The 24389-nt window shown below is 47.9% G+C and overlaps 1 protein-coding gene across 8 annotated transcripts in view; it reads left to right on the forward strand.

Annotated features, from left to right (window-relative positions):
• Positions 1–24389, forward strand: part of WNK2 (WNK lysine deficient protein kinase 2) — a 94675-nt gene that overhangs the window by 49283 nt on the left and 21003 nt on the right. For 3 of the 8 annotated variants that reach the window (XM_088061631.1, XM_088061628.1, XM_088061630.1), the window contains exons 8-25: positions 1058–1254; positions 1827–1970; positions 4089–4283; positions 5288–5824; positions 8760–9074; positions 11908–11957; positions 12587–12752; positions 12833–12949; positions 13086–13253; positions 13827–13872; positions 14045–14161; positions 14584–15551; positions 17107–17179; positions 17609–17664; positions 17738–18426; positions 18906–19120; positions 20619–20828; positions 21737–21835. In XM_088061631.1, coding sequence (XP_087917757.1) covers positions 1058–1254; positions 1827–1970; positions 4089–4283; positions 5288–5824; positions 8760–9074; positions 11908–11957; positions 12587–12752; positions 12833–12949; positions 13086–13253; positions 13827–13872; positions 14045–14161; positions 14584–15551; positions 17107–17179; positions 17609–17664; positions 17738–18426; positions 18906–19120; positions 20619–20828; positions 21737–21835 — 4362 coding nt within the window. The remainder of the gene's footprint in view (positions 1–1057; positions 1255–1826; positions 1971–4088; positions 4284–5287; positions 5825–8759; positions 9075–11907; positions 11958–12586; positions 12753–12832; positions 12950–13085; positions 13254–13826; positions 13873–14044; positions 14162–14583; positions 15552–17106; positions 17180–17608; positions 17665–17737; positions 18427–18905; positions 19121–20618; positions 20829–21736; positions 21836–24389) is intronic. The other 5 variants (XM_088061625.1, XM_088061626.1, XM_088061627.1 and 2 more) reach the window with 5 other exon arrangements.

Here is a 24389-nt window from a genome sequence, read left to right on the forward strand (position 1 = left end):
GGGGAGTTTAATTTTGGAAAAAAAACATTTGGGAGAATTGCTTGGGAGTGCTAAAGAGAAATGTCATCTCTGGTGCTATTAAAAAATAATTTGTTACTTAAAAGCCAAATAAGTAAAACTTAACTTAGAATATGGAAAAAAGAAACAGTGGAAAGTGTTGGGAAAAGAAATAGTATTTAAGCTTAGCTGTAATTTAAGATTTTTTTTAAACTGTGTTTCAGTTTTCTTTCATTTTTGAACTTTCAATCTCTATTAGAAGCTATTTGTCCTTGGGATATGTCCAGCTGCAGTCTGGCTGTCTTAATTCCTTTCTCAAGTGAAGAAAGCAGTAACCTAGGCTCAAACAGAGCTGGGCACTTGCATTTTACACACTTTGAAAGTTGTGGAAAGACATTTTTAGATCAGTAATACCAATATTTCCAGCTGACAAGGGACCCAGTGCTTGCCCAGTCCCTGTAGCTGTGCAGTTCCATAGGTTAACTGGGCAAATGTTCCATGAGAAACTCCCACAGAGCTCTGAGTGTGCCAAACCCACTGGAACCTGCACAGGGGTTTGTATCTGACCTTAATTGCACTACACTCAAGCAAAGCATGACTTGCTGGACTAAAATCATACAGCATAAAGAATTTTGTCATTTTCAGTTCAGCAGTTTTCTGCTGCTAATAAAAGCAGTGTTAAAGTCAGTGCATCCTGGGAAGGAGGATGGTCTAAAAGACCCCATGATCTGCTCTGAACATGACAATTGGGGTTTCCTCTCCCTTCATCCTACAAAATCTATAAACATCTGCAATTCTTAATGTCAACCTTATGCCCTTTAAAGGAAATATTAATGTGCCTAAAATACCAGTGTACACAGAAATCCATGGGGATGGGTTTAGGCTTAAGAGAAGCAGCGTGTGCCTTTTGTAGAGAATAACATTGGTGTTGTATAATTTATTTATATAATGAAAGGGCTAGAGTAGTAAAAATGCTAATTACATAAACCATGGTGACCTTGCTGTAAAGTCATCACTTGAAGATTGGGAGTTGTTGAGCTTGAAATGACTGTTGTTCCAGCTGACAGCACGTTTGACAGCGGCCAGGGCTCCACGGTTTATTCGGACTCGCAGAGCAGCCAGCAGAGCGTCATCTACTCCTCGCTGCCGGATGCTGTCCCTCCTGCCATCCAGAGGGTGTACAGCCCCCCCCTGAGTGAGGGCCAGCCTGTGCCCCACAGCCTCCCCCAGCTCAGCCACTACCAGCAGCCCTCAGCAGTGAGTGCAAAGCTTTTTCAAATAGTTCTGTATCCTGGGAGGTATTTCATGTTAGCATTTATGTTGTTGTTCCCAGAGGGATATGGGTGCCAGGGTCTCTGTATGAATTCCTTGCTGACCTCTGTGCATGGTGACCCGCTCAGTCCATTATCAGTCTGTTGGCACTGAACTGCATTAGTGGCTTTGCAGCAAAGCACAAGAAGGACATGGACCTGTTGGAGTGTGTCCAGAGGAGACCACAAAGATGCTCCAAGAACTGGAGTCCCTCTGCTCTGGAGCCAGGCTGGGAGAGCTGGGGGTGCTCACCTGGAGAAGAGAAGGCTCTAGAGAGACCTCAGAGCCTCTTGCAGGGCCTAAAGGGGCTCCAGGAGAGGTGGAGAGGGACTGGGGACAAGGGACAGAGGGACAGGACAAGGAGGAATGGCTTCCACTGCCAGAGGACAGGAGTAGATGGGATATGGGGATGGAATTATTTCCTGCGAGGGTTGGGAGGCCCTGGAAGAGGTTTCCCAGAGAAGCTGGGGTTTCTCCATCCCTGGAAGTGTCCCTGCCTAACTGCTGTCTCTCCGCAGCCCATCCTGCCCGCGGTGCCGGCCGCGCCCGCCGTGGTGCCGCAGCACTACCAGGAGCCGGCCATGCCGTTCCCCGTGGTCCCCAGCACCGTGGCCTCGCTCCCGCTGGGACAGCCGCCCCCGTCCGTGCTGGCCGGCCAGCAGGTGAGAGCTGGGCTCTGCCACGGAGCCACATCCATCCCATCCCATCCCCGTGTCTGCTCTGCCTCTCACACTGTCCCTGAGCAGCTGGGGCTGCCCTGGATCCCTGGAAGTGCCCAGGCCAGGCTGGACAGGCCTTGGAGCAGCCTGGGAATAGGGGAAGGTGTCCCAAGTTTCTCTACAGAACTTCTCAGAGCAGCTATGTTCCTCAGAGACAGCAGTGTCCCATGGATGTCCGTGCTAAGGAGGGTAGGGCAGGACAGTAGAAGAAGGGAAATTAGGGTCAGAAATTCATCTGCCTACAGAATGAATTGTTTTGAATCAGTATGCACTGGTGGATCACACATGTGGAATCAAAGTTGTATCTCCTAACCTTTATTTATTTTTTGAATTTATGTGTCTGCATTTACTCTGCTAAGGTTGTAATGAGGCAAAATTACCTAATCTGCCTGGATATTTTCCCCTCCCTGTGCCATATCCAATTCAGAAGCATTTTCTAAGACACAAACTGGATTTGAGAGGCAGGTTTTAGGAAGTTGCTCCATTCCCTAACACATTCTAATGCAATGTCTCCTGGAGTGGGAGGTGGCTGAGCTACACGTGCCAGTGCCCTCTGTCCCCTTGGTGAGCCGTGGGCAGCTGTCTGAGCTGCAGATTAACCCAGCTGGGCCACGAGAGCAGAGCTGGCTCTGGGAGCTGGCAGCTTTATCCAGCTCAGCACCGTGTGAGCTCTCCCACCCTGGAGCTGGGGCTTGGTCTGGCAGGAGTTCCTCCATGGGGTGAGTGGGGTCTCCCCAATCCAAGGTGGGTGTCCCATCACCAGTGCCAGGCCAGCTCCCACACTGCCATTCCCGTAGGTTTGGGGCTGTAACTGGGAAGGTGCCACATCTTTCCCGAAACATGAGGTGGCAGAGGTTCTGTGCGCTGCAGGGCCTGGTGAAGCCACCAGCCCTGTGGTCCCAAGTAAGTCACCCTGAGTCAGCCTATGCCTCAGAGTCATCCTTTTGAAGCAGAAGGGTTTTTAAAGTACTTTCAGAACTAGTAAGAGGAACTGAAGAAGAAGCTACCAATAGCACATAAAATGTGAGGGTTTGTAACTGATGATTTCCAGCTTTAATGCAACTTTTTCTCTGTTCTGCTGCCCAAAGCCTGTCAGGCCAAGGGAGCACTACTTTCCCTGGAAAAGTAAAGCAATTTCTTTGGCTACCACATTGTCACTACAGTACATCAGAAATATCTGGAACCTAGCTTTTACTGCAATTATTGTGGTTGATTGTGTCTCAGGTAATAAGTGCTGTACTTTCCATGCCTGCTCCATTATGTAGCGACTTCTGCTTGCCAGGATGAGCTGGGTATTAACTGCATCTTGGAAGTTAGTGGGTGGGGATTTTCACAGGGCCAACTGGAACAATCTCTGGGATTTAAAGAGTCTGAGTCATTACAAATAACCTCTCCAAGACAGTTAGCACTTGTCATTTTAGCTAATATATCTTGCATTTAAATGTGTTTTAAGCATGGGCTCTTGTGCAGTGTTTGAATTAAGAGTGCCTGTCTCTCCTGGGAGCTGTCCCTGCTGGAGCACATCCTGAGGGGGTGGAGCATGACCAGGGCAGGGAATGGAGCTGGGAAAGGGGCTCAGCCTGGAGAAAAGGAGGCTCAGGGGGACCTTCTTGGTTCTGCACAACTCCCTGCCAGGAGGGGACAGCTGTGGGGGTCAGGCTCTGCTCCCTGGGAACAGGGACAGGATGAGAGAAAATGACCTCAAGCTGTGCCTGGGAAGGTTTAGGTTGGATATTAGGGAAATTTGCTTCACTGGAAGGGTGGTTAAACTTTGGAATAGACTACCCAGGGAAGTGGAAGAGTCACCATCCCTTGAAGTGTTCAAAAAACATCTTGATGTGACGTATGGGGACGTGTTTTAATGGTGGACCTTTCAGTGCTGCTTTAGTGGTTGGACTCAGCGATCTTAGAGGTGTTTTCCAGCCTTAATGAGCCTGTGATTCTGTTCTCCAAGCGCCAGGTCTGTCCTGCCAGTGATGTGGGGCCAAGCGGGGAGCACGGCCAGCCATCTGGCTCCCTTGCTGTACACGAGCAGTAACCTTTTTCCTTGTGTCCCCGCAGCAGCAGCAGCCCATGTCGCAGGCAGCCTCCCTGCAGCAGGTGCTCAGCAGCCAGCCCATGTGCCCGCTGCCGCCAGCCCCGCACCTGCTGCCGCCCTTCCCGGCCCAGGGCTCGCAGGTGCCCGCCAGCAGCGCCCCCCTGAAGCCCCTGCAGATCTCCACCGTGCCGCAGCTGCCACCCGTGGCCCCTTCCCAGGTAATGCTGTGTGAGCACAGCCATCAGAGGAGAAATTTCCAGCTAATCATTAATGTCATTTGCAGGTTTTGTGTGGCTATTTTGACTGCATGCCAGCTTAATTAGGCGATAAGAGTATTTTTTGCTCTTTCCTAATTCCTGTGTATTTGTCTGTTATTTGTTTGGTGAATCAGAAATCTCCTTTGTGCCCAACCCTGTGCCATCCAGATAATGACGGTTCCAAATGGCAATAATTTTTTGAGGGTTCTTTTGATTTGGCCTTTTGCACTGTCCCCCTGGCCCAATTTCTTCCCCATCCCAGGCTTGAGGCATGAGCAATTGCCTGTTTTTATTGCTATTTTCTGACCTCCTGACTTCACACGGTGCCTGCCAACCCTGTCTGTGTCATTCTGCTCTCTGGAAGAGGGACAAACCCTTCCCTTGGCCCAGGAAGGTGGATGGTGCTGTCACTGTGTTTGGCAGTGACAGGCACCGTAATGTGAAGCACCTTATGCCAAAGGGCAGGAGCGAGCTGCTGCTGTGATGCCAATGTCTGCTCCATCACTGGGAGGTTTTGATTGTAAAAACCCTTTTTCTGGGCTTTTCAGTGCTGCCTGAATTGCAGCTTGCTTGAAAACAAGGGTTTAAATCGTCTCACTTAATTTTGCATCAAAGAATTTTGCGTTACGTCTGTCCCAGTTCCTTTTAATTTCTGTTAAAATGAAAGCAGCTTTTAATTAGGATGTTGCTTGAAGGCTTCAGGCTGGTGTTAGAAATAGTTTCAAGCTTCTAAGGTATGAAAGCGTCCCCCTCAAATGAATTCTTTTTGCTTTTACTAATGATTTAAGCATAAATCAGTTTTTATTACTATTTGTGAAACTCAATGAATGAATGGAGGTGATTAACAAGCAGACATAATGATCCTCACGGCACAGGTGGTTTTTAGGGACTTGTGTGGCAAATGACACGGCTTTATATCATCAGCGAAAGCACTGGCGATTTACACGATATTGCATTTTTTTCAGATTCCTCAGTTTCCTGTCATTCCTGCAATTACTCCTCTGGCAGGGCTTGACAGCCTTCCTCCAAACCTGTCTGACATCCCCGCTGCGAACGTGCCCCCCATTCCCGCTCCTTCCCAGTACTTCGCTCCGGCCGTCATCCTGCCCAGCCTGCCCATGAACCCCACGCTGCCCATGGCGCCCAACTCCCCCGCCCTGCCCATGCAGGCCGTCAACCTTCCTCACACCACCGTGGCTTCTCTGGTCCTGCCCTGCCAGCCCATCGTGCCAAACATGCCTGCGGCGGCCACCATCCCTCTGCTGGCGGTGGCGCCGCCGGGGGTGCCGCCGCTGCCGCCTCACGCCGCGGTGCCGCCGCTGCCGCAGCAGCCCGTGTTCCAGCCCGCCTTCCAGCCCCTGCTGCCCGGCGACGCGCCCTCGCCCCACCACGGCCAGAGCTCCCAGCCCGTGTCCCAGCCGCAGCCGCCTCCTCCGGCCCTGCAGCCCGGCGTCATCCACACTCCCGAGCCGGCTCTGGCTGCTTCCACCGCGGCTCACCAGGTAAATCGGCGGCACCGTGCTCTGGGGCACTGCCCCTCCGGGGGCTCTCTTCCTCACCACCACTAATCCCTGCTCTTGAGGTGTTCTGTTGACTTCTCGGCCTCGGTTCTGGAGGTGGTGGCTGAAGCTGTGAGCTGTGGGGTGGCAGGTGATGTCCTCACCCAGGGACAGGGGCTGTCAAGGGTATAGGGCGTAATCCAACTGGCTTTGGACAGTGAATGAGCGGAGCACTTTCTGAATTTCCTCTTCCTTCTTCCTCTCAGATCTGGGCAAGTGTGAGCTGTGGTTCTCCTGGGTCAGGAGGGTGTGCCAAGCCTTGCCAGTGCCCGTGGCTGCTCCATGTGGGATGCAGCGGCTGCTGGGTATACACAGCAAGTGTGGGAGAGCTGGTGGGAGCAGTGCAGTTGTTTTGGTGTCTAGAACATCTTTAAAACAGCAAAGGAAAGTAGCCCTCTGGTAAGGGCTCTGGAAAACTGTGTGGAAGAGCACTGTCAGAGATGCAGGGCATGGATCGATTCTCGCTGCAGACCCTTTCCCCCTTGAAAGAAACGAAGAACAAACGAGCTCAAGTATTGGCAGTATTTACACGGAAACTGCCTCAGGACTGACAAGAGTCTGCAAATACTTCTGCCACATCTGTGATATGTCAATGTGGAACACAGGCTGACCAAAGCAGGAGAGGGCATTCAACCTCTTAATGAAGCATTTGGAAGAGCTCTATTCTGCCACATCCCTTCACCATAAGACACTAATTAAAATTCATAACATCCCATCCCAACATGTCACAGCATCTTCAGAGCAGTACATAGTTTTTAAATTTCTCTCTTCAGCCATATATTTGGTACAGAATTACTGTCGTTGAGAATGTCAGCAGCATGGAGCCCAAGAATGTTACTCAGTGTTCCCTGTGGCTTTAGAGGGAATGGAATCAAGCACATTAGACACAGTGAGCATGGCAAATACCAGAACTGGAGAGCTGATGTTCCCAAACCATCCTTGACACAGTCATTATATCAAATATGTACGGAAGAGTTGCATATGGAAGAATTTAGGATAAAAAAATAGCTATTATAGTGTGCAGAGGAATATTTTAAAAAACATGGTTCTGATTTGAGGACTTCTGGTGGAGAGGTATTTCTGTATATAATGTCATGCTGTTTTCACAGTTGATGTTTAGCACCTCTGAGTTTTGTTCTTCCTGGTACTGGTATGGGCCGTTCACTTCAGAGCTGGACTTGATGATCCTTGTGGGTCCCTTGCAAGTCAGAATATTCTGTGATTCTGTGACTTGACATTGAGATATTTTGTGAATTATTCTAATTATATAAGATTTAAAATTGAACCACTCTCCTGTGGCATTACTTGTCAGTCCAACAGCCCACCCCTTGGGCAGCCATGTAACTCTGAGGTGTTGTGAAGCACATCCTGTCTTTACTTTTATCCACATTAAAACCTGGAATAAAATTTCAGCTCATACCCAGAACCTGCAGAGAGCATGCAGCAATGAAATCACCTGGCCTAGTTCTCATCTGAGTCTTATTTTTCTAATGTATTTTCCAACAGCCTAAAGTCTCTATATGACGGTACTTCAAAAAAGTGAAAATTTAGCACACTTTTACCTAGTACTAAAAGACTTTTTTTTCTTCCATATGCTTCTTTTTTTCCTTCTTCCTCTTCCCACAAGCTCAGTCCCCCTGGAAAAATACATGATGTACCTAAAAGGAGAACGTTCTGTTTTTAAATGTACAACCCAAAAGGACTGTTATGCAGAATAACAACCCAGTCTCTAAGGTAGCTGGCATCCTGTCGCCTGGGTCTGGTTCCCACCAAGCGCTTACGCACTCAAGTTATTTTAATGCACTGGAGAAATCCACTGAGATAAGTGAAACTCCCTCTGGCCACATGGAAGTGTTGGCAGGACTAGGGCCTTGGGGCTTGGCACATCAAGGGTTAAGTTGGGTGTGTAAAGGGTTAAGTTCAGTGTGTAAACTGCACGAAACTGAAGTAGGGCACTGGTATATATTCAGTGAAGGAATTAATTGTGTCATTTGTGCCAGCTCCTGGTTCTACATCTATGGCAGATTTCTTAATATATCCTGAGTTAGGTTATGAGCAGAGTGTGTTTTTCTCTGCATGGACAGTGTGGGGTTGTTGAAAGCAGAGCAAAGTATTCAGGAGTATGAATTCATCACCTAAGAGCTTACAGCAAGTCCAGAGGAGGCCATGGAGATGCTCTGCGGGGTGGAGCCCCTCTGCTCTGGAGCCAGGCTGGGAGAGCTGGGAATAGACTCCCTGGGCGAAGAGAAGGCTCCAGAGAGATCTCAGAGCCCCTTCCAGGACCTAAAGGGGCTCCAGGAGAGGTGGAGAGGGACTGGGGACAAAGGATAAAGGGACAGGACAAGGAAGAATGGCTTCCACTGCCAGAGGGCAGGGCTGGATATGATATGGGGAAGGAATTCTTGGCTGTGAGGGTGGGGAGGCCCCGGCACAGGGCACCTATAAAAGCTGTGTCCGCCTCTGGATCACTGGAAGTGTCGAGGACCCAGGTTAGGCAGGGCTTGGAGCATCCTGGGACAGTGGAAGGTGTCCCTGCCCATGGCAGGGGCTGCGATGAGCTTTGAAGTTATATCCATCACAAACCATTCTGGGATTCTGTGATTTTTCATTTCTTAGCAAAACCTGACTTTGTCCCGACTAATAAACTAATACCTGAGCCATGCACTTTGTAATAATTGTACAGAGAGAATCCTTAGCTTTTATTTGCTTATCTCATAGGAAGTTTAACCTCTGTAGTTGTTACTGAGAGCACCCAATCCCAGTTGCACTGCGAAGTTTGAGTCCTTTCTTCATGCAGACCGGTGACTTTGCTCCCTTGTCGCATCTGTGCGAGCCCTTGGCGCAGAGGTGTGTGCTAACAGCTCTCGTTGTGTTGCAGCCCGTGCCTGGACACGCTCAGTTTGCTCTGGAGGCTGGAGCCCAGGTGCCCGTGCTGCCAGTGCAACCCTCCATGGTCATGTCACCGCCGTTGCAGCTGCAGCCGGAGCTGGTGCCGCCCTGCGTCGCTCCCGAAGGCGTTCCCCAGGTCCATGGCAGCCTTGCCACGGCTGCCCCGCCTGTCCCCATAGAGCCTGGCCTGCCTCTCCAGCCCTCTGCTCTGCTGCAGCTTCAGCCTGATCTTTCCCAGCCACTGGGCCAGCAGCTGCCAGCTCCCTGCTCGGCTGTCGCGGCAGGCGCAGAGACATCTCAAGAGGTAGAGCCTTCCTCTGAAGTAACTCACCAGCCTCAGCCTTAATCTTCTTAGTTACTTCTGTGTGAAACAGCGGGCTTGTTGCACAAGGGAGGTCATCTCAGTGTGCCGAGCTGCTGCTCCTCGATGCCAGCAGCTCTGGCTCAGCGAATAATTGGCTATTCCAAATGAAACCTGATGTTCTAGCTCAGGAAATGTCTCACTGAATTCATGAGGCAGCAGGACTAAGCGCCTCTTTGTCTGTAGCTGAGCACAAGCACAGAGATAGAAATCAGGAAATTCTCACTGTGGGTGAGTTAGAAGATTCTGTAGAGTTTCACCCATGTTTTGTCCAGTCTTGTTTTAAATGTCTCAAGCACTTCTTCAACCAACCATCATTTGCCCTAAGAAACTGCTCCACAATCTGAATCTTTGTGCTGTGGAAGCCCTTCATGCTCTTCAGCTTGAGCCCAATTTCCATTTCATTCAGCACTGTATCCTCCTGTATTGCCTGATGTCTGCTGTAGCCCTGGGGTTTTTGTTTCTTCACATACTCATAGGCATTCCCAATGCTCTGTGGTGATAGAAGCAGGATGCTTTTTATTGTTTTCCTTATAGAACTGTCAGCTCCTCCTGTCTTCTATTTTGACTTTTCTTTCCACTCCCATAATTGTTTAATCTTCAGTCTTGACAGAACATCACAACATTTCCTTCTCTTCAGCTCCCTGTTAATAAAGCAAAAAAGAAAGCTTTGGCATTTCTACCTGATAAGTCTGATTTGTTCTCCACTCCTGGATGGAAATGTCCCTCTGTGATTCTGTGTTCAGAGTCATTCCTCTTGAGTCTCTGTTCTCTTTCCTCCCAAAGTATGTATTTCACCTTTTCAAAATTAATCTCTTGGTTTTGCCCAAGTTTCCATGGTTTGTCACATGCCTTGACTCCAGTGCAGCCTGAAATTCCATTGGAGGCACAACTCAATGCTGCCTTCAGAAGATGCTCTGGAAGGGCTGTGCTAACCCTAAAAATGGTTCCCCATTTTTCCTGTCCATCAATGGCAGTTTAATTCTTACCTCATCAGCGTTCCTGCTGTGATGTAGGACATTTCCTGGTGAGTGTCTGTATCCTGTTGGTTAGGTGTGGCAGGAATGGCAGAGCCTGTCTGCAGTGCTGCACCTGCAGACTCCCCAGGAGAGCTGGGCTGGGTCAGGCACATCCATCACTGAAGGTATTCCTTCTCCAGCTGTCTTTTTTCTGAATGCACAGCTCATGGCAGGGTCAGTGCTGGTGCCTTCAGTGCAAGGTCCATTCCATTAGAGATTCTTGAAATATGAACAAACCTCATTGTTGTGCACTGTGATACGGGGGATACAAATTCTCCTGAGAAACTCATGGCACACATCTGTCCTTCACATCCCACATCCCTCAGAACATTTAACCACTGGTTTGTTCTTTTCATTCTCACGTGCATCTCTAAGTTACCCCCCTTCTCTCGTTCATTTTAAGAAATGAAGCAAGTGCCAATCCCCATCCTCTCCATGCTGGTTTTCTGACATACATTGCTGAAGTTTCCTTGGGTGTAAGAGAAATTTCATACCTGCCTGTATAATCAAAACACTGCATTTTGTTGCTACTCTGCCATAACATTTTTATCCCTTCTGTTGTGTTCAGGCACGTGGCAGCACTTGCATCCAAACCAGCCTGCACCAGTCAGGCAAAAGAGGTTTTGTGAGGCACTTGGTTAAGTGCATTACCAGAATGGTGATACATTATGTCTGTGTTCTCACTGTTCATTGATGTTGCAGTTTTACTGGAAACTGCATTTAAGCTTGGCATGGCTTATGTGTGATGTTACAGCCAAGGAGTGGGGCTGACTGGTTAAGTGACACAGAACCAGTGGGGCTGACTGGTTAAGTGACACAGAACCAGTGGGGCTGACTGGTTAAGTGACACAGAACCAGTGGGGCTGACTGGTTAAGTCACACAGAACCAGTGGGGCTGACCAGTTCCCCACTGAGCTTTTAACCCCAGCTCACCACTGCTTGAGCACTCAGTGTGGCGATGGCAGTCGAGGGGCTTGTTCCTAGCTGTGTGTCTGTAGCAGGATTTTATAGATGAGTGTTTATAAATGTATATAAAATGATACCTGTCTATGGGTGTATCTGGTGTGAGTGTATAACACAGTTCTATACATGCACAGGTGTGTCTGTGTGCATACATGCTCAGTCTGTTACAGCAGGGCCTGCAGCATTGTCACAAATTCTGTGAGAATGGGTCTACCCAATGTGAAAATCATGCTGTGATGTCTGTCCCAGAGCTGCAACCACTGAAGAGGGAAGCTTTTATGGGAAATTTGTGTAGAGGACAAGAATAATGCAAGAGTGGTGTTCTTAAATGATGAATTTTTATTTTTTGTTTGTAAGTTCCTCAGAAATTTTCCCACTAAACCAAACACAATGAAAATACTGAGCATCTTTCAGGAAACTATATAAAGCAATGAAGCAAATTAGCAGATACATTCAAAAATAAAAGACAGTGGGTGCTGATGTGGAATTGTCCCTCAATCAGATTTTGCAATGGTGGTGAGAACTGTTTTATTCCTTTCACCATCTCATCTGCTATGGGCAAAGGAAGGGAACTGGTGGGTCAGTGGCTCTGTCTGAAAAAGTGGTTGGTGCCTTGGACAGAAGTGATGTTGGAAGGAAAAAATAGGACATTTATTTTATTTCCAGGTTCCAAAAACAGGTTAAACAGAATGGTTTAAAAGTTACTGGTGCCAACAGCAAACCCTTTCTTAAAGGTATTATTCATCTGCTAATAAAATGTGTTTGCTTAAATTACTTTTATTTTTGCATTTTAGGAGCAGGCAATACAGGATAAACTCCAAGCTCTGTCCCAGAGTTGCGAAAGGTATTGTTATCACCTCTTTGACATCAGAAATGCTTGCTTTTTGGAGGCTGTTTTTTCTGACCTGACCAGAAGGAGATGGACTGGAAAGATGTCTAGGGAGAAGCTGACAATGTCCTGTGTGCAGTGTGCCCATTCTGGCACCTGCAGCTCTTTCAGTTCCTTAGTTTGGGTGCAGCATCCTAGCCTCGGTGTATGTACAGCTGTATGGAACTTCTCTTTTCCTCCCTCTGCAGTAAACCTAACCTGTTTGCCCTTCTGCTGGGAGGGAAGAAAGGCAGGAACTGAGAAAACTTCAGCTTAGAAAAGTAGGAACTTGTGCAGTTCAGAGCAGGACTGTCAGGACCCTTGAAGCGAAGGTGTTGGGGGATGTAGGGATATATTCAGAGTAATGGGACGTTTGCTGTGTTACTGCCAGAAACATTAATAGATCATTTCTTGATAGGTGTTTTAGCCAGAGTATGTACCTGGTGTGGAGTAGTGCCCTTCACTCACTGTGTATCTTCCAGTTGACTCAGTTTGGGCCTAAAAAAGTGCAAATGTGCCCCTTTTTGCAGCCTCTGTTACATAGCTTATATGTGATGCATGACTCTGGCTTTATTTTGGGGTTGTTCTTCCTTTCCCTTGTGAAGCTACCTGAGTCCAGATGTTGCTCCTGGTAAAGAGATGAGTGACAGCTTGGAAGGAGCAGCAGGAAGTGGAAAGCAAGAGGGAAAGTCTTCAAAGAAGCATAAGAAATCCACGCGTGCTCGTTCCCGCCAGGAGAAGTCCAACAGACCCAAGCTGACCATATTAAATGCAAGTACAACTTGCTGGAGGGTAACTCTAGGGTTCCTTTGGCTTTGCCAGGAATAAGGGTTGTTAATCTCTGCATGCAGGTGTGCAACACAGGGGATAAGATGGTGGAGTGCCAGCTTGAAACCCATAACCACAAAATGGTGACGTTCAAGTTTGACTTGGATGGTGATGCGCCAGAGGAAATTGCTACTTACATGGTGAGATGTGGCTGCCCACAGGCTCTCAGTGCTCCCAGTTGCTTCAACCCCTTGTGTGTGCTTCTTGCCTGAGCTGTGGAAAGAGGCATTAATAAAAAATGTCTGTTTTCCCCTTTATTTTGATGTGGCCTTCTAGGTGGAGAATGAATTCATCTTGCAAAGTGAGAAAGAGACTTTCATTGAGCAAATGAAGGATATCATTGATAAAGCAGAAGATATGCTCAGTGAGGATACAGAAGGAGAGCGAAGTTCTGACCAGGGAACAAGTCCCCAACAAGATGCTGATAGACTTGAAATGAGTGATGTAAGAAATGCTAAATAAAGATTGCTAGTTGGATTCTTTTTCCTTAACAGCCAGATACTTTAATTATTTCTGCATGTTGTGTTAAAAAAAATAAATAAAAAGGTGTTGCGACGTGCCTCAGGGGAGACAAAGAGTTACATTGTCCCACCCCAAACCCCTTGAGAAGGGCGGCCCAGGTGCTCTGATTGGGTTTGAGTCCCTGGGGGGTTCTCCCTTGCTGTGCTTCTACTGGTCCCTGACCCTGAACTCCACCCTCAAGGGTGGAGACCCTCGGGGGTTCTGTCCCTCAAAAACACCTGCTGTGCCTCTGTTCGGGGCTCTCTGTTCTGGACCTGAGTTTGTTCCTATGCTGAATAAATGGTTTCATGAACCGGGAGCCCGACTTGTTGGTGTTTCATGCTGGTCCCCAGAATCCTGCTGCTTCCCTGGACGAGATCCCGAGGTTGCTGACTGCAACAAAAAGGTTTCTTAACTAGAAAAATAACGCTTTTGCTGGGCTAAGCTTTATAATATGAGTGGGATGATGCTCCTCTTGCACTGACCCAGCTATTTCTTCTTTTGTTTCTTTAACAGGAGAAGCGTCAGTCTCAAATGAAGACACCCGTGTATCAGCAAAACGGTAAGAGTTTTTGAATTTCTAGTGGAAGGTGTCCCTGCTCATAGCATGGAGCTGGAACTAGATGGCCTTTAAGGTCTCTTCCAACCCAAACCATCCTGTGAGATCAGGACAAAGTCATGATCTGGAGATAATGTAATTCATGTGTTTAATATTATTTTCTTTTCATCCCTAGTTTTGCATACTGGAAAAAGGTGGTTTATTATATGTCCAGTGGTGGAAAACCCTACTACGGATGCCCCCGAGTTTTCTCCCCCGGTGCCTCCCAGTGGCCAGCAGACAGAAGGGCCAGGTATCTCCAAACTTTATAGAAAATGTCTTCTCCAGAGCTGCTGTGTTGTCTCTCTTCTGTCCTCACCTCACTCAGCTGTGATGGTTTCACTTGATTTAGTCAGAGGAAAACACAATTAATTTTGTTAAGCTGTGCATTTACAGTGTGTTTCTGCTTTTGAACCGAACTGGGAATCTTTATCTACATTTCAGTAAAGTGTCAGTATTTTAGTTATACCTTATGCTATGGGGTAGCTGAAATTCTTGTCACTGTAGTGTCTTTTCAGTGAAATATTTTTTGCATAATCTGAAAATTCTCGTTCGATGTGCATAACAGCTCTTTGCTGGTGAGAATCACTAGTGGGCTGTCCTGCAGCTGACTGGGGGGCTTGGCAGTGATTTCCTTTCCTTTAAAAGTTCACCTTTTGTTTGTGTTCTCTCTAGACCCAGAGCAGTCGGATGACCAGCCGATGGGCTCTGCAGTGCCAGAGGCGCCCGGGGTTGGGGCTGGCCCGCAGCTTCCCCTGCACTCAGGGGTCAGTGACGCCCTGTCCTTGGCACCAGCTCCCGCTGCAGCAGCTCCTGCCAGCGTAGCGAGCCAGCCGGAGTTCCCAGCCCCAGCGGCGTCCGCCCCGAGCATCGCGGAGTCCGCGGTGGCCGGCGGGGGTCACCCGGAGCACCCCCAGCCCGGCCTCCCCGCCCCCCGAGCCGTGGGGCCGGACGAGCCCCCCGAAGCCGCGGCCCCCCAGCTGCAGCCGCAGGCGGATGAGCCGGCGTGTGTGCCTGACGTGGAGGTCTCCTGCTGCAGCGTGGGGGCTCACACGGCCGTGCCGGCGGCTCCGGGGCCGCTGCCCGACGCTGTGGTGCCGGAGCACGCCGCGGTGCCGGAGGGTGGCCAGCCCGGCGCGGGGCCCTTCGGCAGCCAGCCCTTCCCCGCTGGCCCCGACGGGCTGGGCTTGGCGGGGTCCCAGCTCCAGAGCCCCACGCAGGTGCCGCTGGCTGCGGCCCAGCAGCTGCCCGGGGCACAGGGTGGCCCGGGGCTGGCGGGGGTCAGCCTGCTCCAGCAGCAGAACCCCCCCGGCACCGCCGAGTCTGACGGCGAGGGACCGCCCCGGGTGGACTTCGTGGACAACACGATTAAAAGCCTCGATGAGAAGCTGCGCAATTTGCTGTACCAGGAATACGTTCCGACTTCTTCGGCATCAGCGGGGACGCCGGACACCTCTGTGCCACCCGAACAGGGCGACAGTGAATTTACCTTACCGCCTTTCCCTGAAGATCAAGGTCCTGCCCCGGCATCGGATGGGAGAGACACGGGCTGCAGCATCCCCGACAGCAGCCAGGAGGTGAAAGCTGCTGCCGAGCCACCGGTGCCCCTCGTGCCCTCGGAGGCCTTGCCCTGCCCACCGCTGGTCAGTCCCTGGTGGCTCTGCCCTTCATCCTCTCAAAGCCAGCCTGTAGCACTGGCCCCAGGGCAGATCTCAGAACTTGCTCTTCTGTGGTGGGACATGTGTAGATCTTTTGCTTCCCTAAACATTTCATATCCCTGCTCCAGAGTGTGTCACCTCTGCCCGCTGACTGCTTTCCAGTGTGAAAGCCTGCTTAAATTTCTCTTGTCCGATGCACCCCAACTCATGTTTCAGAATTGCTTGCTAGCGAAAGCCAGACTTCCCCTTTAGATTTAGAAGTGGTATAATACTTTAATTCATCTCCTCTCATGTCCTGTCCAGAGCAGGTAGAAATGTGTCAGTTTTTTTGTAGTTTAAGAATGCAAACACATGCGTGGTATAGTCATTCTAGTTCTAATGAAGGCAATTTTGCTTCAAGTTTAAGTATAAATGAATGGCAATGGTTGCAATTACTGCCTTCCAAGTCAGCCTGGATAAAGCAAACGCTTCAAGTGCCTTTGCCTTGTCCACTTGCTGCAGCCAGAGGCACACATTCCATTGGCAGGAGTTTCTTCTCTTTCCTTTGCTTTTGTCTTCTCCTGAGCTTGGTAGAGCAAGACTGCCACGGAAGCCTCTAACGAGAGACGTAGCAGCTGCTCTGGGGCAGTGGTTATTCTGTCTCAGTTGACGTCCCATGTTAGGTTTTTTCAGATAAAATTCTGAGTTTATGAAATCATCAGATTTGCAGCACATTGTGCTAGGTCAGTGTCTATTCCAGGCCCTGGCATAGGTTGCCCAGAGAAGCTGTGGCTGTCCCACTCCTGGCAATGTCCAAGGCCAGGTTGGATGGGGCTTGGAGCAACCTAGAATTAATAAAAAGTGTCCCTGCACATAGCAGGGGGTGAAATGGGATGAGCTTTGAAGCCCTATTCAACCCAAACCATTCTATGATTCTATGTCTTACCTCAAAAGTGGCATTTCTGGAGCTAACTCCATCCCCACTAGCAAGGCTGAGCCTGTTCTGTGTAGCATCAGCTGGAGGGACTCCATCAACTGCTCGAGAGGTGCCGTATGGTACAGGAAAGCAGCTGTACTTGAGTGACTCCTTAGAGCATGTTGTTTCCTAATGATCAATTACTTTCTACAGCAAACAAAATTCTCACTCTTTGAAAGGTGTTATGTCTCTCCAGTAATTGGAATTTGTCCTATTAAAATCCGTGCCAATAAGGGAAGAGACGTAGAACTTCTGAAGACAGACAAACAGATGAGGAATCTACAGTCTGGCTGGGAAAGCAAACCAGAACAAAGCCCCAAGCGTGTGTGTATATATCATACACTGGGTTTCTGTAGCTTGGGCTGCAGCTCCAATTGTGATGCTGCCACTGCTTTATTTCTTCCAAGGAAGGAGACAAAAATGGGGGAGTTGGAGGCAAGGCTTGAAGCACCTGCACAGGCACTGTGCAATAGTTCAGTATTCCCTGGTAGTGCCAGGGCAGCAAGGGGATGCGAGGGAAGGAGAACACATGCTACTTTGTGAGTGAGACTGAAATTGTGTTTCTTTTTTTCCTTTTACTGAAAGTTGGACAAGCCAGAAGTCACTGGTGTGAGTGCTCATCCCTCAGAGGCAAGAGGTGGGTCAGCAGGTGGAACAGGTAATGCTCCTCTGGCCATCCCTGCTCGGTGTCAGTGTGTGTCAGGCAGGCGTGGGACAGCAGCCCCTCCATGCTCAGCAGCCCTGTGTGTCTCTGAGACATCAAGAACACCAGAATAGTTCAGGCCCAATGTACCATGCAGGTTTCATTCTTCTGTTTTTCTCCTTAAAATTTTTTAACTGACTAATGAAATTCCACACACCTATCATTATTTGAATCCCCCAAATCACTAGATCTGCCTACCTGCAGATATTTTATATTGCCACTGCTATTACTTCCTGCATTTTTAATCCTGTATTAAAAAGATTGGGGTTTAGAATTACTCCTCAGTGGTACACTTCAGTTTATCACAATAAAAACATTGGCTTTTATTATATTAAAGCATTCTAGACAACTTTTTTTTTTTTTTTCCCTCCAACTTTAAAACAGGTCCAGCTGCCAGCATCACTCCAGCTCCTGCTGCTCAAGCAAAAGGCCTTCTTCAGGTAACCAGAACTAGGAGCGGTTTTCTGCTTGATTGTTACAGTTCCTTTCATTAAGCTCTCTTATTTTCTCCAGGTTGCACCTCCATCATCAGGCACAGCTCCACAGATGGAGACTTTCCAGAGGGGCGAGGAGGCAGAGAGGACGGCTTCACCCGCGCGCACGACGAGCGTAATGCGGCGAGCAGCAGCAGATGGGGCGATGAGTAACTTCCACAGGGACGGCTCTCCAGGCTCTGGTTCCTGTGGAAAACAGGCTGAGGCTCAGGAGAGCGGCACACCAGCCAAAACCATTGGCAGGTTTTCAGTCATCAGCACGCAGGACGAGTTAACTTTAGCGGCACCGCACTGCTTGAGGTTCTCGGCGCCCCCGGACGTGTACCTGGACGAGCTGCCCTCCAGCCCGGACGTGAAGGCCGCCGTGCGCAGGGTCCAGACGGCCTCGTCCGTGGATGTCCTGTGCGACCAGGCCTCCAGCGACTCTGCCGACGAGCCCTTCCCGCGGCAGCCGGCGGCTGCTGCAGCTGCACAGCTCTCCCCCCCCAGCAGCACAGCCGCGGACTTGATTAAAAAAGCAGCTGCTTTTCTGCAGAGGTCTGGCAAAGGTGGCTCCCCCGGCCCAGAGTCACCCAACGGGCAAGGTGCGAAGATTCCTACCATCAACATCACGTCCATCCACTCGCAGTCGTCCTACATGAGCAGTGACAACGACTCAGAGTTCGAAGATGCTGACATGAAGAAAGAATTGCAGAACCTGAGAGAAAAGTATGTTGGGTTGCAAGTGATGCAAAAGAGGCTTGTGTTGCCATACCTTGGCAGCAGCTCGGCTTAGGATGAGCAGAGCTGTGAGGAGTGAACTGGTTCTGGGTAAATGAGGCATTGCCAGGATCTTCCCCCACCGTGCATCCTGCTGTGCGTTGCCTTATCTGCCAGTTCCAGTTAGAGAGTAACTCACAGAATCCCAGAATGTTTTGGGTTGGAAAGGACCTTAAAGATCACCTCATTCCAACCCCCTGCCCCTTCTATTATATAAGGCGGCTCCAAGCCCCGTCCAACCTGGCCTTGGACACTTCCAGGGATGGGGCGTCACCACCGATAGATTTTGTAGCTTTGCGTACTTGGGGATGAGCAGCTGATTGTTTTATAACCAACAACTGTTTTGTTTCTTCTTTTACAATTAATTACACTGTCAGGATGTGGTGCTTTATCAAATTTATTGCTAGTAGAGTCCTTCTATTTTTTAGGCATATGAAAGAGATTGCTGAGCTGCAGACACAGCAGAAGAATGAGATAGAGGCACTGTATATTCGGCTGGGGAAACCCCTTCCTCCCAACCTGGGCTTCCTTCACTCCGCCCCGCCGAGCGGCCGGCGCCGAAGAACCAGCAAAAACAAATTGAAAGCTGGAAAACTCTTAAACCCTCTGGTCCAGCAGCTCAGGAGTGGAACATCAAGCACAAGTAGGTACCCTGGGTGCTTCCCTTCTCCTTCTGTTTGTGTCAGTTGTGGTTCTGCTGTGTGATGGCTGGGACTGCTGGAAAGGACGGAGTTCTTGCTGGTTTTGAGCTGGCATGCTTCTGGACAGCCTTGTCCCAGCTCCTGGTGGCGAGCCATACCTGCCTGCTCTGCAGTGGCTACAGTGCTTAGCAGAGGAATAATATTCCACTTTCATTTGGAAAACAGCCTGGTTACATCTCCCCCATTCTCCAAATGCAATTTATTGATGTTTGTATTCACTTCTTTGGTGCTGTTATGCTCTGTTGAATTTATTGTTGTTTACTTTTTCCTCCAAGATGCCATATATAAAGGATGGGATTGCATTTGCTCTCCCAAAGGATGGGAGGTAAAAGCAGTTACAAAAACATGGTAGATACTTTGGCCATGTGAAGTAGTGTGAGATTTTCACACACCGCTACAGCCTTGAGTTTTTTATCTCTTGGAAAAATACAGAAGTATCGTTTACCTGGGAAATATTGATAAACCCCAGTACCTATTTCTTCAGCAAAACATAGAATAGAATATGCATCATTTTTCTTCAGCTTACTTCATGCTGTTATTTGGGGTAGCAGCAGCATTTCCAGCATTCACCCTTTATTTCAAACATGTTACCTCCTGTTTTCAATATTACTGCATCACTAGGGCCCCTTTGAATTTTGTTGCATCAATATTTATAGACAGGGTGTTGAGGAGGATTTTGATTTTAGCTAAGGATTTTGGCTGAGTTGGGAAAAATAAATACATTCAGAGGCAGTAAGTTCTGTGGTCCATCTTGAGACTGAGTGTTCTTGCCCACAGGGACTGAAGCAGTGTGTGATACTGTCTGTACTTCTACATCTGTCTAGATATTTATATATTGATACTTATCTGTAGATATCTAGATAAATGTCCCTATCTGTACTTTTGTCTACACAAATATCTCAGCTAAAGAGGCTTAAGAACCAAAATACCTTTGCAGTCATGTGTTGCATGAATTTATCAGCAGAAGCATCTAATAGTGGCATGACAATTATACTCAAATGGCTATAAATAAAAAGTTCCTTGTGCCTTTGCTGCAACTTTTTATTCTTCTCTCTTTGCTTAATTTCACCTTTGGTGTGGGAGAGCAGACCTCTGTGTCTTGCTTCATCATTCTGTGTGTTCATCCTCCTCCTCAGCACCCCAGCAGCTCTCTCTTTATTCCAGCAGTGCTCCTTCTGATGCTCCTGAAAACAGAGAGGAGAGACTGTAAAAATCAAATCTGCTTCAGGAGATTCTTGGAGAAACAGGATCAGTGATAGGAGGTGTGGATAATTTTCTGGTACAGGCTGTCCCCAAGGTCTGTGCTCCATCCAGTACATCAGAACGGTGAAGGGCTGTTCCTCTTGCCTCAAAATACAGATTACTTTTAGGCAGGGTTTTTTTGTTCAGCGTTTTCCTGGCTTTTGCCATCACATGTGTTGTGTTTGTTTGCTCTTTCAGGTAACCTTTCAGACTCTAAAGACTCACCCCACAAAGAAAGCAGTAAATCGCAGCCAGGCTCCCCTGAAGCAGCCGCGGTGCCTCCCAGCTCAGCCTTTGGCAAGGCTGTGCAGACCCAGCAGCCCTGCTCTGTCAAAGCCTCTCTGTCCTCTGACATCTGCTCCGGCCTGGGCCCCGACGCTGCCGATGCCAACGCAAGCTCTGGCCAAGGTGATTTTCCTGCCGCCTCTTTCGTGTCTCTTCCAGCACATGCTAAAATTAGTTCCCTTCCCTTAGGCTTGAACTTTTTAGGAATGATAGAGGAACATGAACCTTTGACAATCCAAGTTACTGGCTTATCTTTAAAAAGAGCATTGTGGTATTGTTAGAAGAGTAAAATTTAAGTGTTTTACCGAGTGTTACCAACACTCGAGAAGGCGTGCCCAAGACATCCCTAATTCTGGGGAACGAAATGCCTTTCAGTTTTGCCAGCAGTGGCTTTATCCTAATACCATCTCTGGAGTCTGCCTTACAGATTCCTGAGGAAAAATGAATGGAAAAGAAAAGATGCAGAAGGCTAGAAGAGTGTTTGCTTTGTTTCATTTTTTTTAGCCTCTTGATTCTGATAGACCCCAAGTTCCTTGTTATAAACTACCAAACCGTCTTGGGCATGAGAGAAAATAAAAATGAAATTAAAAGAAAACCAAACCCTGGGGACCAAGTTATGTTTCCTTTCTATAAGGGGCTCACTTTGTGCATAATTTTGGAGTCCCAGCCACAGGACTGTAGACCGGCTGTGCTCCCAAGACCCCAGCTCTGAGACCTCTGTGTATTGCCCCCGTCGTAGGCTTTGACTGATCTTTTTGCTATGCATATGGGAAGTTCCAATGATGATTAAAATACCTTCTTCTCATTGCACATCCTGCCAAACTAATCTACAAAATATTTATCTGTCCTCTTCTGCTGTTATTGCATCCTTTGTGTATGGTCAGTGAACTTGCTCCTCTTTGGCAAAGTTAAGGGGGAGATGTGGAGGTTTAACTAACAAAGCTGATTTGACTGATGGTTTAGGACATCTGATCACAGCTACTTGTACTTTATAAGTGTCTTTGTTTTCTTCCCTTTATATTCATTTACAGGCTGGACGGTTTTCCACCAAACGTCTGAGAGAGTGACCTATAAATCTAGTAGCAAACCTCGTACCAGATTCCTCAGTGGACCTGTGTCTTTGTCCATCTGTTTGTATTTGTTCTTTTGTATTTTATCACAGTCCATCTTTCTTTTACCCCCTTTTTCCAATTCCATGGTTTATATCTCTAATATGTTTGGCAGGATGCCCCTTTTTCTGAACCATCTTTTCTTTCTTTTTCTCTTTCTTTTAAGTAATCATCATGAACACACCTTATTTATATTAATTTTTCGTATGAAAGCTTTTTTTGCACTGCTTTTGGCTCGTGCCTGGGCACCAAAAGCATGTGTGGAAGATCTCATCATTTATTATATATAGACTGATGGTAAATTTTACCCTGGACTTATCAAAGCTTTTGTACTTTATGTGATTTCTGTTGAAGTAATTTTATTTGCAATGTGGCAAATATACATGTCTGCTGTCCCGGTTCCAGCGACAACAAAACGAAATCCATCCTTCTGTAGACGAATGGTCTCTTTCACACATGTTTGGACTCTGAAGACATGCATGTAGCAAGCTGATACAATTCTAGAAGGTCACTGGAGGGTATAACTTCCATACAAGGGCTGTATTAACTCAATATACAGTACTGTTTATATCCACTCTATTTTCTTTAATTTTATTCCCCGCTCTTTGCATGTGGAAATGCTGAGACAACAGTGCTCCAGCTAGTTCTTTCCAAATCTCTGTCCCAGGTGGGCTTTTCCCCATGTAGTCACTTTAATTAGTTTAAGTGAGCAGTTTTTTGATGCACTCATAAGCAGCAGGAGGATCTGGTTGCTCCAAGGGAGAGTCCCATCAACTTTTTGTGTAAGTTGATCTGGCTGAAGCACTTGACTCAGTTTATTTTCTTATGACCTTATGTGACCTCAGAGATGAAGTCAATTAGCAGTTCATCAAAGCATAAATAAGTAAAAAGCAATATCAGATATTCAGATGATACTTGGAAATGGATTGCTAGGATCCAGGAGTTTGTCTCAAATAACTGTGCACCTTCTATTTGTACCCTATTCTTCTGACTTCTAAAGTAATTGGCAATTCCACCAAATGATATCAAGCTATTTAATGAAAAAATCTAAGACTTTTTTACCCAATTGTAGATGCTGCTTTTTAGGCAAACGGCTTTTGCTTGTACAATAAAGATATGTTGTGCTGAACAGGTACTATAGGCCACTTACATATAACCTTAGAGGGGCTGATAACGTGCTTGAGAAAGTGTTTGGTTAAATAACTTTGGGTTTACAGTAGAATCAGATCTCCCCTTGGAGTTCTGCACTGCTCATTACAATCCAAGTGGGTCAAGTCAAAGGCACAAGACCACTCCAATACACCCCTCCTAATTTTATGAATAAACAGCATTTTTAAAAATAATCTTGATTTTTTTTATCTTGATTTTTTTTTGTTTGAGCTCCCTGAAAGCCCAAACACTCAGGTGACTGACATTTACAGAATTTATTATCATGTAAGCTTTTGACAACTGGTGAAGTCATGAGACAATTTTGCTTTTCTGGATTTTTTCTGAGAACCTGAGAGAAATTCTCAGCTCCCAAATGTTCCCATTTGGTGTTACAGTGGCTACAGTAACTTTTTCTTCTGCACATGTAATTCCCAGAAGTTCTTCCATTAATCTTCCATGGAATTACTAGTCAGTAGGATACAAAAAGTCTGGGAGATGGCAATTAAAAACAAGTGTATTAAAAATGTTTGGGTGCATGGATGTTGTGAATGAAACCAAGGGAATATGTAAATCCTTTGAATTGTGAAGTTTCCTGATGCTTGAATAACTCAGCATGACTAATTGCTTTCTGTTCTCAGTCCATGTGCTCTCTCAGCTTCTGGGCGAGTGCTGGGGGAGTTTTGGCCTCCCCCATCCCTGAGTCACAGCAGGAGATGGGCGGCAGTTCAGACACTTAAAGTGGCACTGCAGTCCTGGGTGACCCTGAGGGTCCCAATCGTGAGAGCACAGCCAGGGGAGCCTCTCACCTGGGGAGCCTCTCACCTGGGAGAGCCTCTCACCTGGGGAGCCTCTCACCTGGGGAGCTCAGCATGGGCAGGTTTGGTGGGACAGAAGGCTATTCCAGCTTGTTTTCCTGTGAGCCCAGCAGGAGTGGGGTGTGTGTGTGAGTGAAGGGCTGGGGCTGGGACAGCAGCGGGCAGGATGGACAGCAGGATGCTCTGTGGAGCTGGGATCCAGAGCAGCCTTCAGGAAAAAGAGTGCTTGGGGAAGGCCAGGTTGGATGGAGCTTGGAGCAGCCTGGTCTAATGTAAGGTGTCCCTGCCCATAGCAGGGGTTGGAACAAGATGGACTTTTAAGGTCCCTTCCAATGTAAACCATCCTTTGATTCTATTATTTGAAGGTGATGATGTTGGCAATACCAGCTGGCCTGGTTCCTTCCCCTCTGGAAGGGACTCAGCAGGCAGGCAAAACCAAGCATTTGGATTAGGTGCTAAGTGTGTTTGTATCCATGCCCCATCCCTGGAATGTCCAGGGGCAGGTTGGACAGGGCTGGGAGCACTCTGGGATTGTGAAAGGTGGCCGTGCACATGGCAGTGTGGAACTGGATGGGCTTAAAGGTCCTTCCAACCCAAACCATTGCAGATAG

Source organism: Pseudopodoces humilis, chromosome 13 (genome assembly GCF_049639895.1).
Source record: "Pseudopodoces humilis isolate 2021_Gansu_Grassland_sample_001 chromosome 13, ASM4963989v1, whole genome shotgun sequence".
NCBI lineage: Eukaryota > Metazoa > Chordata > Aves > Passeriformes > Paridae > Pseudopodoces > Pseudopodoces humilis.